The following is a 14,982-nucleotide window of genomic DNA, read 5'->3' as shown; positions in this document are numbered from 1 at the left end:
TAAATCCATAAATTACTCCTATCAGTCCATAGATTTTATGTTTTATTAAAACAATAAATTTTTTTAAATATTTTCTAACTTATGGCATTAAATTCATGAATTTTATTTATAATACCAATAAAAATTTTGATTAATTTTAGCATTAAGATTTTCTTGCAAACATGGGAGCAGGTGAAGGGACAATAGTAATAGCTCCAAATGTAAGCTTACTATATGTGTTAGTGGGCATGTTAGAGCTTGAAATACACACAACAGTCATCACACCACTAAACCCTGGTCAGTACCCAGAAATTTGCCAGAAAACAAAGTACTCAAACCATAACAAGCATCACTTTGTTTTAGTAAAATAAAGAAATCATCTCATGCAGTGTGGAGTATTACATATAAAAAGATCGAGAAGCTCGGTCTTGAGATTTTCACAATGAAAATATCAACTAAAATACTTCATAATTGGTTAGAAAATTGTTTCTGAAATAAAGTTGGGGAAAACACAAATTTCTTTTTTTTATTTAACCTTTTCTGTTGTTAATGAAAAACTGTCTTAATCAAATCATTATTTTTCGTGGCTCGGTTCAGCCGAAACTGAACCGGGCCCCACAGAGTACGCCCCACCAGCCCAGCCAGCCAACCCACTCATGTCAATGTCCAACAAGCCACTCTCTCTCTCTCTCTCTCTGTCGCGTTCCAATTCAGTATAAAGATACAATTTTTTTCTTTGTTTCTTGCGTCGAAGAGCGAGAAAAGTTTAACTTATAGTGTTACACACAAACACAAAGATAGAGAAAAATGGCGACTTCGCTAGAGGACGTACCTTCTGTTGATATTATGACTGAACTCCTCCGCCGCTTCCAGTGTTCTTCCAAGACTGACAAGCGTCTTGTTTTCATTGGTCTCTCTCTCTCTCTCTCTCTAACATTCTGTGTTGTTATTTTCTTTCCCTTTTTAAGTTTCTTATATTTCATCAATTACTGAATTTTCTTACTTTGCAATTTCTGTTATCCGTTTTCAGTCTATTTAGTAAAAAGGAGTGCTCTTTTTTTTTCTTCTTCTTTTCACCTCGTGTGTAAATGGGTCGTTTTCATATTCTCTGGACTAGCTTTTATGTTTGGATATTTTTAGAATGTAGTTTAGTGTTAGGAAAGTCAAAAATTCAATTCTATTTAATCAATTCTCATGCTTGAAAAGCTTATAGTTGCTAGAATTCAATTTTTATTTTAACTTAAAAAAAAAGGCACTTTGAGACAAAAATTATGCCAAAAGTGGCAATATTTTGCAAGAATTCAAAAGACGGACTGGGATGGATAAATTTGCAGGTCCACCTGGCTCAGGAAAGGGTACACAGTCACCAATTATCAAAGATGACTACTGTTTGTGTCACTTAGCCACTGGTGACATGCTTAGAGCTGCTGTTGCTGCTAAGACTCCTCTTGGAATTAAGGCTAAAGAAGCTATGGATAAGGTAACTCTCAATTGCTATTTATGTTCCCTTGTAGGCTTGTATTGATGGCTTTGTTTTGTTTGTTAATATAGGGTGAACTTGTATCTGATGATTTGGTTGTTGGAATAATTGATGAAGCAATGAAGAAACCATCTTGTCAAAAAGGTTTCGTTTTGGATGGCTTTCCAAGGACAGTTGTTCAAGCACAAAGGGTCACCATCTTTATCTGTTATCTTGTTAATGCTTTTCTCATCTTTCATTCTTGAAGTTTTCATTTCCAGCCCATAACTAAAACTCCCCCCTTTGCTACAGCTTGATGAGATGCTCGAGAAGCAGGGAACTAAAGTTGATAAGGTACTCGATTTTGCTATTGATGATTCCATATTGGAGGAAAGGATTACTGGTCGTTGGATACATCCTTCTAGTGGTCGGACGTACCACACTAAATTTGCTCCACCCAAAGTTCCTGGTGTTGATGATGTAAGTTGGTCTCTGTCAATCTGTTTTCTCCCTGTTATTTTTTGAAATTTGATGTTAAAATATGTTGCCCTTAATTCTTATGCCTTGTTGGTTTATTGAATTAGGCATCATATGAAATTAATTAGTTATATGTTGGTTATAAAATTCCTCTCTGTTTTTTGACATTGTTTACTGCAATGTCATTTTGACATATTCTGATCTAAATTGTGCTAAATGGGAATAAGTTCGTCGCAAATCTTAATTGTTGATTGCAAATGGATTTCATTATTGAATATAAGTGTCTGGATCTAATGGTTAAAATATTTCTTAATCATATATCACTTATTCAATGCATGATAATACTTCTGGTGTCAGAAGGTTTTTCAGTATGCTATTTTATTGGGCTTTATGAAATTTCATTCACCTGTAGAGAAGACTATAGGTTTATTGCTCCTCTTATCCATCCTAACATTTCCTTCCTCTTTGTTTTGTGTGGGGAAAAAAGGTTACTGGAGAGCCTTTGATTCAACGAAAAGATGACACTCCAGCAGTTCTGAAGTCAAGGCTGGAAGCATTTCACAAGCAAACTGAACCAGTATGTTCCTTCTTTTTTTCTTTTTTCCTTCTGTTCTGTAAAAGTTACTTTCATTTTTATCCCATACTGATTCTTAAAGCAAATTGAGTTTCAATCGTTGAATTAGCTATCTTGGATTTTTCACTAATTGATCAGCATCTGAACATGTAATTTATTTGTTTTCAAAAGGGCGCAGAAGCAGTCTTAGGGTCTTGTATGATTCAATCTTCAAAATCACCAGCATGTATAAATTTTTTCTACTTCATCTGCTTTTTCTGCCTAGAGTACTCTAAAATGGTCAAAAGAGGTTTTTTTTTTTTTTCTCCTTTTTGTTTATTAAATTTTATTTTTGGAAAAAATTCCTAGCATGTATTGATCTACTCCTATAATCTCTAATGTCATTCAGCATGAGTGTATAGAGTAGGGGATTTCAATGTTATTCTCTATGTTTTGCTACTTTGAGCGACTCTGTTGGCATGTAAGCGTAGATTCTTGACCAGAATTGATCCTTCCTTTTTTTCCCCTAATTTTAGTAGTTATTTAACTATTTGTTTGTTCTCTAGGTTATTGATTATTACGCAAAGAAGGGTGTTCTTGCTCAGCTTCATGCAGAGAAACCCCCAAAAGAAGTGACTGCTGAGGTTCAGAAGGTTCTCTCTTCATAAGAATTGCCCCGCGCATCTTCATAGTGTAGCTTGTAGTTTGTCCGATACAATTGTTGGATCGGCTAAACCCTCGTTTTATTCGTCCCTGTTCCATCCAAGATCACTGAAGGCTTGGACCATTTTGTTGTAGTCAACCAATAATTTTTATTTTTTATTTTCTGAAATATGCAACTTTGCAAGAACACCGGTAACTTGTTTCTCTAGTCAATCACTCTGGCTTTTCTCAATTTTGTTTGATCATCGTACACTTCTAAATATCTAAAAGGAAATGCCCAGTCCATAAAAACCCTCTTTTCATCTCTTCCAGTTGCAACCTGTCCTATTCATATGCCGTAATCTACTGGTTAGATGAACATCCATTAGAGCAAAATTCTACCGAGAATGTATCCATTACAGAGAAGATTAGAACTAAATTGGTGTGGGCATTCCGTCAGAAGAAGAATGCCCTCCAAAAATAGGCGTATGCCGCTATCTGTGGAGAGCACACGGTATTCTTTAGTAAAAGGCGAAAGAATAGTTCGCTTTGTGCTCACCACACGGCTCCGTGCTTTGCAACTGCCATCCGCTTGCTCTTTTAATTAGGCGCTTGTTCACAAGCCATTTCTTTTTCAGTCGATGTGGGTTTTTTAGAGACCCAAAGTTATGTTCACATCCCACACTTGTAGCCTCTTTTATTAGTCCTCCCTTCCTGGTTTTTGGTGTCATTGTTCTAGATGAAGGTTGATCTTCATTTCTGAACTTCAGATGTTTCTTTTTTGTCTTTTTGTTTTTTAATTTTATTTTTGAATTACAAATAAAAACTTAATTAAGTTGAGATTATCTACCATCAAACTGAACATGCTAATGCGAACTTCAGATGTTTCTCAATTAGTTAAGTATTGTATACTTTAATTAATAAATACAATCCTAGTCATGCAATTAGTCAAGTTTTTTTTCTAAAAGTTGAAGCATTGGTACCCCAGTCCAATCTTGTGCAGGGTACATGGGGTGATCTGTAGTTGCAACAAGCCTTAAATTCATTGGTGTAACAGCAACTGGTTCACCTAATCTTGAGCCAATTCATCAACCAAATGAATTTTCAAGACAATAGATCCAATTTTAACTCTCTCAAAGAGAGGCTTTTCTTTCTAGCATAATTGAAACTGAGGTGAAAAAACTTAAAATGCTGTGTAAAGCTCCAATGGGTTTATTTATTTATTTATTTTTTAAAGAAAACAACCAGAACCTTATACGCTATTAAAAGAAAATTCAGTGACTAACAGACAAGGACTAAGGAATCTCTATCCTGGATTCCGACGTCAATATCATTATCAAACCCGAAAGCTAAATAAGAAAATGTATCAGTTCCAAACTTCCCATCCAGTCCGAGTTTCAATAATTTGAAATGAGTTCAAATGTTCCATAGATTTATCTATTCAGAATCCAAGAAACTTCCATTGACTTGCTCTGAAAAGAAAAATGAAATTGACGCCAAGAGAAGTGGAAAAAGTAGGACTTCACAGCGCAGGTTCTCTTGCTCAGAAACGACTCGCTCGTGGCCTCAAGCTTAATTATACTGAGGCTGTTGCTCTTATTGCTACTCAGGTTCCATTGCTTTCTTTTTCCTTCTTTTTTCCTCTTTTATGTCATCTTTTCAAGATTCTGTTTTTAATGTGTGTTCTTTTTTTTTTTTTTTTAAGATTTTAGAGTTTGTTCGTGATGGTGACAAAACGGTTGCTCAACTGATGGACATTGGAAAACAATTACTAGGAAGGTGGTAATTCTTAATTAATTAATTTATTTTTAATTTGATTTGTTACTTAAAGTGTCAGCTGGAATTGCTAGCTTATAATACTTTCTATTGTTTTAATGGTAGGAGACAAGTTCTTCCAGCTGTTCCAAACCTTTTGGATACTGTGCAGGTATAAAGCTTGAGCTTTTTCAATTTAGTTTTGGATATTATTGAAGCTCACTCATCCTGAATTCACAAGTAGATCTTGTATTATTGAATTATGAATAAAGGCCTTGTTTGGCACATGTCATGTGCAAGAATTCAATCGATCATATACAAGCATTCAATCCGATTGACTTCTTGCAAAATTATGTTGGTTTCATTTTTTTTCCAGATTTGAAAGAATTGATTCTAGTAACTATGGACTTTACAAACACAAGAATTGATTAAATATAATTGAATTGAAATGAAATCTTGCATTTCTTGATTTCCCAACACACAAAAAGATCTATCCTTTTGGAGTATTTACTTGGAAGAGGTTCAAATTCCAATTTTTGTTTTTTCTTTCAAGTAAGTTTCAAAAAATGGATAGCACTTTGTGAAACATGCACAGAGAAATTTTTTATTGTTCTTAAGTGAGGGAAACAAGATTAAGGGTATTCAAAAATAAGTTTGTGTTATTAGGACTGGATAGTTTTATTGCTTATATAGGGTTTAATATATGCTGAAAAGGCAACAACAATGTGTTTTATGCTGAGGTCTTGGCATCCTTATGAACTTTCTCCAGAAAAGCATCACATCTTCAGGTTTATTACATGGATTTACATGTAGGTTGAAGGGACATTTCCTGATGGGACAAAGTTAATCACTATTCATAATGCTATTGCTAGTGAAGATGGAAATCTGGAGCTAGCTTTACATGGTTCCTTTCTTCCAGGTAAGGGCCTATCTTGCGTTGTAAACTTGTGATAATGTTTGGAATACTCTCTTAAGGGACCTGATCTTTCAATTTTATTGTTCAAAGGTGTTTTATGTATTTACCATTGAATTTAAGGTTCAGGCCAAGAGAACTTCAGTTCAGGGAGTTCCTTTTCTTCTTAAATGTCACCATGGCTGTTCATGTTGATATGTCTTATTTCATGGTGTCGACGTTGTTTCTTCCCTTTGTCCTCTGAATTTACGTTCCTTTTCCTGAACTAGGAGATTTTCTCAGAAAAGTCTTGTGCATATTTAAAGAAGATAATCCTGAAAACATGTTGACATGAAAAAGTCATGTCACCTAATGGTTAGGATATGAAAGAAAATAAGAGAAATGTTAAATTAATTGTCTTTGACATGGTAGATAGAATGACTGACTTTTTCACTCTTGTATGCAGCTATGCTCCTATAAACCTAGTATCTTGTTTCTAAGATTAACAAGTTTGTTTTACAATCTGAGATTTTCTCTGGTGTGGTACTGTAGCTTTCAACAAGGACTAAAGAAGTTATAAGTAAAAGCAGGTCTTGTAATGTGAAAAGAGCATCTGATGGGCTTGATAGAAAATTGTTAATTTTGCAGTTCCTTCACTTGACAAGTTCCATGGGACAGAAGACAATGAAATTCCAGGTGTTATCATCTTTGGAGATGGAAATATTAGACTTAATCCTGGAAGGAAAGCAGTGATTCTGAAAGTTGTAAATCGTGGAGACAGACCGATTCAGGTATTACCTTGTAACTAGTTTTAAGATTTCCCTTCCGAGAACACCTTTGTTTGTACACAATAGTAGTCATATATAGCCGTAATGGCCTTTTCTTTATTAGTTTTCTCCTTCATTCTTTTTAATCGTCCAGCATTGTTTCAGGTAGGCAGCCACTATCATTTCATTGAGACGAATCCATCTTTGCATTTTGATCGAAAGAGAGCACATGGCATGCGCCTGAACATACCAGCAGGAACGGCTGTACGATTTGAGGTTGAACTTGTTCACCTTTATCAGTTTTGGCATTCTTTATATTTTACTTACTAATCTCTTTCAGTCAAGTGTATTTTTCCGTCCTGTCTTATACTGGACCAGTTCTTCAATGGTACCTTGTAAGAAATAGTTTCCTGTTTTTCTTTTGTTATCATTGGCCTATGCATAGAAGAAACATGGGATTTGGTTCAGTAAAATGCTATGTCTTTGGTGTATCTGGACATTTTAACTTGGAAGGGCATGCTTTAGTTGGTGATCCAAAATGATGGATTATTAGAAATTACAGGTAGAGTTGGTCAATGTAATAATTATGAGAACCATAAAGTTTATATCAGCTTGAAATTTCTGGCAATAACTTCAATAATGACAGAGAAATCATAACTTTTGATGGATAAGCATTTCTAGATCATGTAGTAACTTTTGACATAGAGAGTGTCAGACAGAAGTTAGAACTAATGCTTGTTCCCCTTAAAATTTATTAACAATGACATTTCATACTTTGTCTGTAATGGCCTGTAGGATATTACCATCTGTTTAAAACATCACCCTTTGCTTTCATGTCCGAAGAATATAATTTTACTTTCCAGCTGGGGGAATGTAAAAGTTAGAATATATCTATTAACAATAACATCTCATACTTTGTCTGTCATTTTAGGATATTACCATCTCTTGAATACATCATCCTGTACTTTCATGTCCTAATATAAATTTACTTTCCAGCCAGGGGAATGTAAAAGTGTTATACTTGTGAGCATTGGCGGTAAAAAGGTCATCAGAGGAGGAAATGGCATTGTTGATGGTTTAGTAGATGATGCCAACTATGCAAAAGTAGCAGATTCCATAAGTGTGAGAGGATTTGGGCATCAGGAAGAAGTCAATGTTAGGTTTAGAAAATTCTGACTCAGAAAGATTTTCATTTTTGTTCTGGTCTAACCGACCAAATTGATCGGAAAACATATGAAGTTTTTACTTTAGAACTGATCTTCTGCAGTGAAGGTCTAACCGGAGAAGATCCTGTTTTCACCACTGTTGTTTCTCATGAAGCATATGCTAATATGTATGGTCCTACTACTGGCGACAAAATTCGCCTTGGTGACACCAATCTTTATGCTGAAATTGAAAGAGATTTTGCTTGTTACGGGGATGAATGCGTTTTTGGAGGTGGGAAAGTTATAAGGGATGGCATGGGCCAGTCATGTGGGCATCGGCCAGTTGATTCTCTTGATACTGTTATAACAAATGCTATGATCATTGACTATACTGGAATTTACAAGGCAGATATTGGTATCAGAGATGGTCTGATTGCTGCGATTGGAAAAGCAGGAAATCCAGATATCATGAATGATGTCCATGCTGACATGACCATTGGGGTAGGTTCAATCTCAAGATGAAAGCGCTGGCATAATTGTTCATGTCCTGTTGACCGCACATATTTTCACCTGTTTTTTCTGCTTTTTCTTTTAATTAGTAGGTTAACAATAAGGTTTTATCTACAATTAGGTTAACACTGAGGTTATTGCGGGTGAAAGAATGATTGTAACTGCAGGGGCAATTGATTGTCATGTACACTTCATATGCCCCCAACTGGCCTATGAGGCAATATCAAGTGGTGAGCTACAAAACTTGTAATATTTTAGGTTGGAATGTAAACTGCGTCAATTAGCTTATTTTATCTTTCTATGCAAGATTTTTTTATTTTTGTTCCTGGAAAAAGGGAAAACTGAATGGTTATTTAAATTACAAGTTCATTTTGCTGTGCTTGGAGTATACATACTTGTTGCATGCATTTGTCCAGTTTATAATGCTTGATTTCACTAAACTCTTGTATTCAAGTCACCCGATGATGCAATTGCAAACTTCTTAGGGTGCCTCACAACTGAGAATTTGATTGCTGGGAGGGTCTTGGTTTTGAGAGTATCTTCTTTTTGCTATATACAAGCTCACATTTCTCTTCTTGTCCTCTCTTGTATGCTTTGAGAGTAGAAAGTCAAGGTGATAGATTGAACAGGTAAATTCTTGTAAGGATGTCCACAATGCTCTTGTTTATTCTTTAATGATTTCATGCTGTTGTTTATTCTTTGAAGAAATCATCGTTGAAACTGATCTTGCATACTTCCTTCTTTATTCCTGTTTGATGTCTTATACTGGACTTATTTGTGATAATTCAAACTCATTATTTGCCACTTCTTGATCTAAAACTCATATATAAGTTATATGGATCAGGTATAAGAAAAAGACCAAATTAACATCCTCGTGAAATTTTTAACAGATTTCTTATCTTAAAACTTCCAACGTAGGCATTACAACACTTGTGGGAGGTGGAACAGGACCTGCTAATGGGACGCGTGCAACAACCTGTACTCCTGCTCCATCTCACATGAAATTGATGCTGCAATCTACTGATGACTTGCCTCTAAATTTTGGATTCACTGGAAAAGTATGCTTAAATGGCTTTTCTTGTGTTTCTTTTTTCTTCTTGTAATTGCTATAATGAATGTTCCAGAATAAACCTTCCTTAATTATTGCTGTCTGAACGGATGAAGTTGTGAACCTTGAAAGACACTTCTTGCTATTTCATCTGCTTTATTAATCGTATTTGTTTATTTTAGGGCAATGGTGCCAAACCTGATGAACTACATGAAATAATCAAGGCTGGGGCTATGGGATTGAAGCTACATGAGGACTGGGGCACCACTCCTGCTGCAATAGACAATTGTTTGAGTGTTGCAGAAGAACATGACATACAGGTCTCTATTTTGTAAAGAAAAGATGAAACAGGAAATTGCTCATATCAAGCCGCTATATTTATTCTTATTCCATTTTGGCAGGTCAATATCCACACGGACACCTTAAATGAATCTGGATTTGTGGAGCACACAATTGCTGCATTTAAAGAAAGAACTATCCATACTTATCACAGGTATTGTTACATCTGTTACGTCTCAGTTTTCCCCAGGAACAAGTGAGTGACTAATTTTAAGTGTCATGATTTACAGAGCTGGATACTATCAAAGAGATGATTTACAAAAGGGTATGATGTAAAAAGTTTTAGATAGTCAAAGACACTGGTAGCTCTCACCCTTAGCAGTGGTCAAATAAATAGTCAGGAATTTTGTAGTTTTCTGCATTTTACTTACATTTTTGCATATTTTTCCTTTTGTGGTGGTTTGCAGACCACAAATGGATGGACTGTTGATTGATTATAAGTTGGTATCTTTGTCTAGTTCTGAGGATGATATTCATGTGTACATTTACTTCTTGGTTAATCATTTATTTTTATCCCTCTTTGATTTTAACATTGATTATACCTTATTTGGCAGTGAAGGTGCGGGTGGTGGCCATGCTCCAGATATTATCAAAGTATGTGGTGTAAAAAATGTTCTACCATCATCAACAAATCCTACTCGGCCATATACTTCCAATACTATAGATGAACATCTCGATATGCTGGTATGATCAGATCCAAAAAGTGTAGGTACAGAAAGGTTTCTAAATGTCTTTTTTTTTTTGCTGAATCTGTATTGAACACATGCAGATGGTCTGCCATCACCTTGATAAGGACATTCCGGAAGATGTAGCTTTTGCTGAATCAAGGATAAGGGCTGAAACAATTGCTGCAGAGGACATATTGCACGATATGGGTGCAATTAGCATTATATCTTCTGATTCACAGGCTATGGGCCGCATTGGAGAGGTTTTCTCTTTCACTTTATATAAATGTAACAGAAAACCTAATTTTTTTACCTTAATTTTTTTAATCGTTCTATCTTATTTACATGCCTTTTATTTCCATATGTATTTTAAGAAGTCATAATATTTCTTCCTTGTTAAATCTAGTTTGAAATGATTGTGCGTCTGAAAGCCATTATTTTCTGTTGATATATGATCTTGGTACAGTTACAAATGAAATGAATCGATGCATGTATATTTGTGGACCATCTTAATTTTGTTATTCAACTTCTGTTAACCTCCATTTGTGGCACATCTATATGCGAAATAGTCCAGCAAGTCCTAAAGGCTAAGGTCTAAATGACTAATTCTTCTCATTCCAGGTCATATGTAGAACTTGGCAAACGGCTCACAAGATGAAATCAGAAAGGGGATCAATTGGGCCTGGTGGCTCTGAAAATGACAACTTTCGTATTAAACGATATATTGCGAAGTACACTATAAATCCAGCAGTAGCAAATGGGTGTGCCGAATTTATTGGTTCAGTTGAGGTATGTCTGGATCTTTACATGCCACAATTTTCCGATGTGATTCCCTGTAAAAGCATTCAGAAGCCATTACTTGCAATCACTCAATTTATAGATAAGTGCTTCTTGCTAATCCAACAAAGATGGACTTTACTTTTCCTTCTGTTTAATATATGTTCCTGTAGGCAGGGAAGCTGGCTGATCTAGTTTTATGGAAGCCATCTTTCTTTGGAGCAAAACCTGAAATGGTGGTTAAAGGTGGTGTAATTGCATGGGCTGACATGGGTGATCCAAATGCTAGCATCCCCACACCGGAACCGGTAATTTTTGATGCTATTTTTAGAATGCTAGTGTTAAATGCGACACTTCTAACCAGTTATTGAGCATTATGATTAAAACTCACTGCTGTTGGTTTAATACAACCTTTTATTGATAAAAGTCTAGTACTGCTTGGTGCTCACTTAGGGAACTGCAAACTAGTTTGTGCACTCAAACTTCCATAAAGGATCACAATGCAAGTCAATAAATCTACATTAAATTGACTTAGAAAGGTAGGCTATAGATTTAAGAGCATCAACTTCCAACTACTTTCAACACTCTGAATTGCTGCAGGTGATTTCGAGGCCTATGTTTGGGGCATTTGGCAAGGCTGGAAGTGCCAACTCCATTGCGTTTGTCAGCAAGGCATGACTGTCCTGCTCTCTTTCTCCCTCTCTTATTCACTGCGCACATATGCTAAACACATTCTCTCTCTCTCTCTCTCTCCCTCTTCTGCTTTTTTTTCTGCAAACAGGCTGCTATAGATAATGGGATTAAGGGCTTGTATGAACTGAACAAAAGAGTGGAAGCCGTGGGCAATGTTAGGAGACTGACGAAACTTGACATGAAGCTCAATGATGCCCTTCCAGATATATCAGTGGATCCAGAAACATACACAGTGACAGCAGATGGTGAGGTTCTCATCTGTGCTGCTGCCACCACAGTTCCCCTTTCACGAAATTACTTCCTCTTTTAGGAATCATTCATACACATGATAACCAAACTAGAATAAATGATGACACATCCAAACAAAAGAAATATCACTTTTCTTTTTTAAATTTTATTTTTGGGCTGTGTCTCTTACATGCGATATCCTTGAGTAAAATTAGCTGTTTCCTTTATTCTGAGTGAGTGGGCAATGAAAGCGCCATGCGCTGTTTCCAACTGCCACTTATTAGTGAGTGCTGTATAATTTCAATTCTGGTGGCCGAATATTCATTTTTGGGAAAGTCTAGAGCTGACTATCCCTCTCTAAAGCCTAAAACAACGCGCACAGTAAGAAATGTGTGCATATCGTGTATACAGTTATAGAATGAGCATCTTCCATTGGGTTCTTGCATAATCACTGATGATATTACTGACCATGGAGTTAATCTGCTTTCTTATTAATTTTGAAGACCATTTTGACATCCAGTCCGCCATTAAGATAAAGAGGAGTCTTCTTCTGAGAGGCTGGAGATAAAAGACAAATGCATGAAAGAGATGCAATTAGGATAATGCATAAAGACAAAGACATTATTAATTTCCTTTTAGGCCATGTGATTTTCAGGCCATATTATTTATGTTTTGTTTGATCATGGAAGTTAGATATTCTAGAGTTTGCATGTGAATTTTATAATTAGATTTAGAGATAGGGTTAAGCTAAGGGTCCCCTCCAATACGAAAAAAGACAAAGACATTTTCTAGCATTAATTTAATTAATATTGGTAGATGTTGCTGGATAGCGATGAAAAATGAAATTTTTCTTCATTACTATTACTGATATATTTATCAGACTATCTTAATGGGCATTTAGATTTTACCAATGTTAGAGGATTGGAAAATTATGTAGAGATAATATTGAATTCATGCCTAAAGTTTATGTTTAAAATATTAAATGGAGGCGGCTAACTTGGTTGTGCTCTCCACACCACTATCAGTTGCAAAGATTATGACAACACATATAAAGATTTCATATAGTCTTTTATTTGGAGTGAATCTTATGGTATTAGATTGATTTGGGGAGAGAACAATATTGGGATTGTAATCAAAGTGTTTATAAAAAAAAAAATAGCCTAATATATCCGCCGCTTCCTGTATTTGTCTAAAAAAGTCAGTTAGCCCCCTAAACTTTAATTTTGATCTATCAGACATCTCTACTTAACTAATTGGTCACACATAAGCACTTGCAGGGTTTTAGAGAATGGTGTGATATATATGCGCAATGAATCATTTAGTTAGATGGACACATGGGTATTTCACAGTGATATGGTAGACATGTCATAAAGTTTGCATAACTTCTCTCAGCTCATTAATGTCAAACGGTCAGCTCATTCCTCTCTCCCTAAGCTGTTCCTCTGAGCTATTTTCCTAAATCGATTTTGTAATCTCTAATTTCATTTTTTAACTTGAAATCCCTAATCAACAAACTAAATAGAAAACGATTTTGTTACGTTGTGATATTTTAAATAAATTGAAATCAGAATAAAGAAGCCATTGAAGGAACTGCATTTCAATTAAGTAGTGGAGAAAGCCACTGATTAGAGGAGAAGTTGCAAAAGTTATTTTCAAAGAAAGAAACCCATTGAGTTACTTATTGTGAAGCTGCAAAAGTTTTTTCAAAGAAAGTTTTGAGGAGTGCAACAGAAGGTAAGTTTTTTTTGAGTTGGAAAGTATGTTTATTTTTGTTGCTTTTGTATGTGTTAAAATGGCATTATTGTCATTTTATAAAAACATTAGGGCTTACTAGTGTGTGTGTTTGTTAAAAGATTAGGATTCTGTATTTTGAAAGAAAAAATAAAAGTTAGTTTAATTTTAATATAAGTTAATGACAATTACATTTGTTTATATTTATTATAGAAGATGGATGTTGCCGTCAACCTGAGGTGGCACTTTGGTGGGTATATTCTTCAAGGACTACCAGCACAGTATGTTGGTGAGACCCATGTTGAATATATACCTAATGTTAACCCTGAGAATTTGTCTTTATTTGAGTTGTTAGGATATAGACGTGATTATGGATACATGACAATAGGTGTGGTGTTTTATGAAGTAAAAAGTAGTAATAAATTCTTAGCTTTAAATAATGATCAAGTTATTTTAAAATTTGCACAAGAGTTGGTGAATGATGAGACTATGAAGTTGTATGTTACTCATATGGTAGATCAGACAGAAGAAATCATTGATGTTAATGATGTGGATGATAATCCAGTAGTAGCTGAGAGTGTATTTAGTAACATCATTGGGAGTTGTGCTACGGTTTCTGTAGGAAATTAGAAGGACACTATAAATACAAATGCTAGGGCATCTAGTAGCATATTTGATGAAAATCTTAGATTTGAAGCAGCCAATACAGGAGAGCAGAGTGAGGCTGAAAGGGAGGTTGAAGGTGAAGAGCAGGGTGAGGGTGAGGGTGAAAGGGAGGGTGAAGGTGAAGGACAGGGTAAGGGTGAGGGTGAAGGTGAAGGGCAGGTTGAGGATGAGGCTGATAGTGAGGCTAAAAGTGAGGAATTGATAGGGACTGATGAGGATGACAATTATGGCAGTGATGTCAATAAAGAATTGAGGGATGTAAGAGAGGCTGCTAGGGACTTTCTTTAGAGGAAAAGGAGGAGAGAGGCAGAAAATGGATTTGTGGAGGTGCTATTAGGTGAAGTTGGGCATATGGTGAGGGATATGAAAATTTTGATAGAGGGAACAATAGAAATGAGAAAAAATTTACTGGTGATGCAAAACATTATGTAAGTGATGATTAATGTAGTAATGAAACAGACCTTGAAGAAGGTGATGAGGGAGTAAATCTTCCTGCTAGGAGAGAAAGTAATAAGGTTTATTATGATCCTGAATGCCAGCATCCAATATGGGAGGTTGGAATGATTTTTGAGAATGCAATCCAGTTTAGAAAAGTTGTGGCAAAATATGCAATTCACAAGGGTGTGCAGTTGAAGCTAAGACCAAATGAAGTTCGC

At 35.5% G+C, this 14,982-nt stretch overlaps 2 protein-coding genes and 1 non-coding gene across 3 annotated transcripts; 2 read left to right on the top strand and 1 right to left on the bottom strand.

The window, feature by feature from the left end:
- The first annotated feature begins 705 nt into the window (after nt 1-705).
- On the top strand, nt 706-3,363 carry LOC8278418 (adenylate kinase 4). The gene is made up of 6 exons (XM_002514913.4): nt 706-889; nt 1,314-1,459; nt 1,531-1,650; nt 1,751-1,918; nt 2,403-2,492; nt 3,035-3,363. The coding sequence occupies exons 1-6, from the start codon at nt 787-789 to the stop codon at nt 3,134-3,136; spliced, it is 729 nt and encodes a 242-aa protein (XP_002514959.1). The 5' UTR covers nt 706-786; the 3' UTR covers nt 3,137-3,363.
- A 197-nt stretch (nt 3,364-3,560) lies between these two features.
- LOC112534101 lies at nt 3,561-3,678 on the bottom strand. The gene has a single exon (XR_003078408.1). It is a non-coding gene; the product is annotated as a U5 spliceosomal RNA (small nuclear RNA).
- Nucleotides 3,679-4,165: 487 nt separating this feature from the next.
- LOC8278419 (urease) lies at nt 4,166-12,156 on the top strand. The gene is made up of 18 exons (XM_048377024.1): nt 4,166-4,720; nt 4,816-4,889; nt 4,992-5,037; nt 5,679-5,784; nt 6,406-6,548; nt 6,690-6,800; nt 7,521-7,684; nt 7,792-8,170; nt 8,301-8,409; nt 9,098-9,237; nt 9,410-9,547; nt 9,629-9,720; nt 10,121-10,250; nt 10,336-10,494; nt 10,853-11,020; nt 11,182-11,316; nt 11,609-11,680; nt 11,790-12,156. Exons 1-18 carry the CDS (start codon nt 4,595-4,597, stop codon nt 12,009-12,011), a joined length of 2,514 nt encoding a protein of 837 aa, XP_048232981.1. The 5' UTR covers nt 4,166-4,594; the 3' UTR covers nt 12,012-12,156.
- The last annotated feature ends 2,826 nt before the right edge of the window (nt 12,157-14,982 follow it).

The sequence above is a fragment of the Ricinus communis genome, chromosome 7, assembly GCF_019578655.1.
Source record: "Ricinus communis isolate WT05 ecotype wild-type chromosome 7, ASM1957865v1, whole genome shotgun sequence".
Lineage (NCBI taxonomy): Eukaryota > Viridiplantae > Streptophyta > Magnoliopsida > Malpighiales > Euphorbiaceae > Ricinus > Ricinus communis.
The sequence above is the reverse complement of the archived record's forward strand: the minus strand, read 5'-3'. Positions and strand labels throughout refer to the sequence as shown.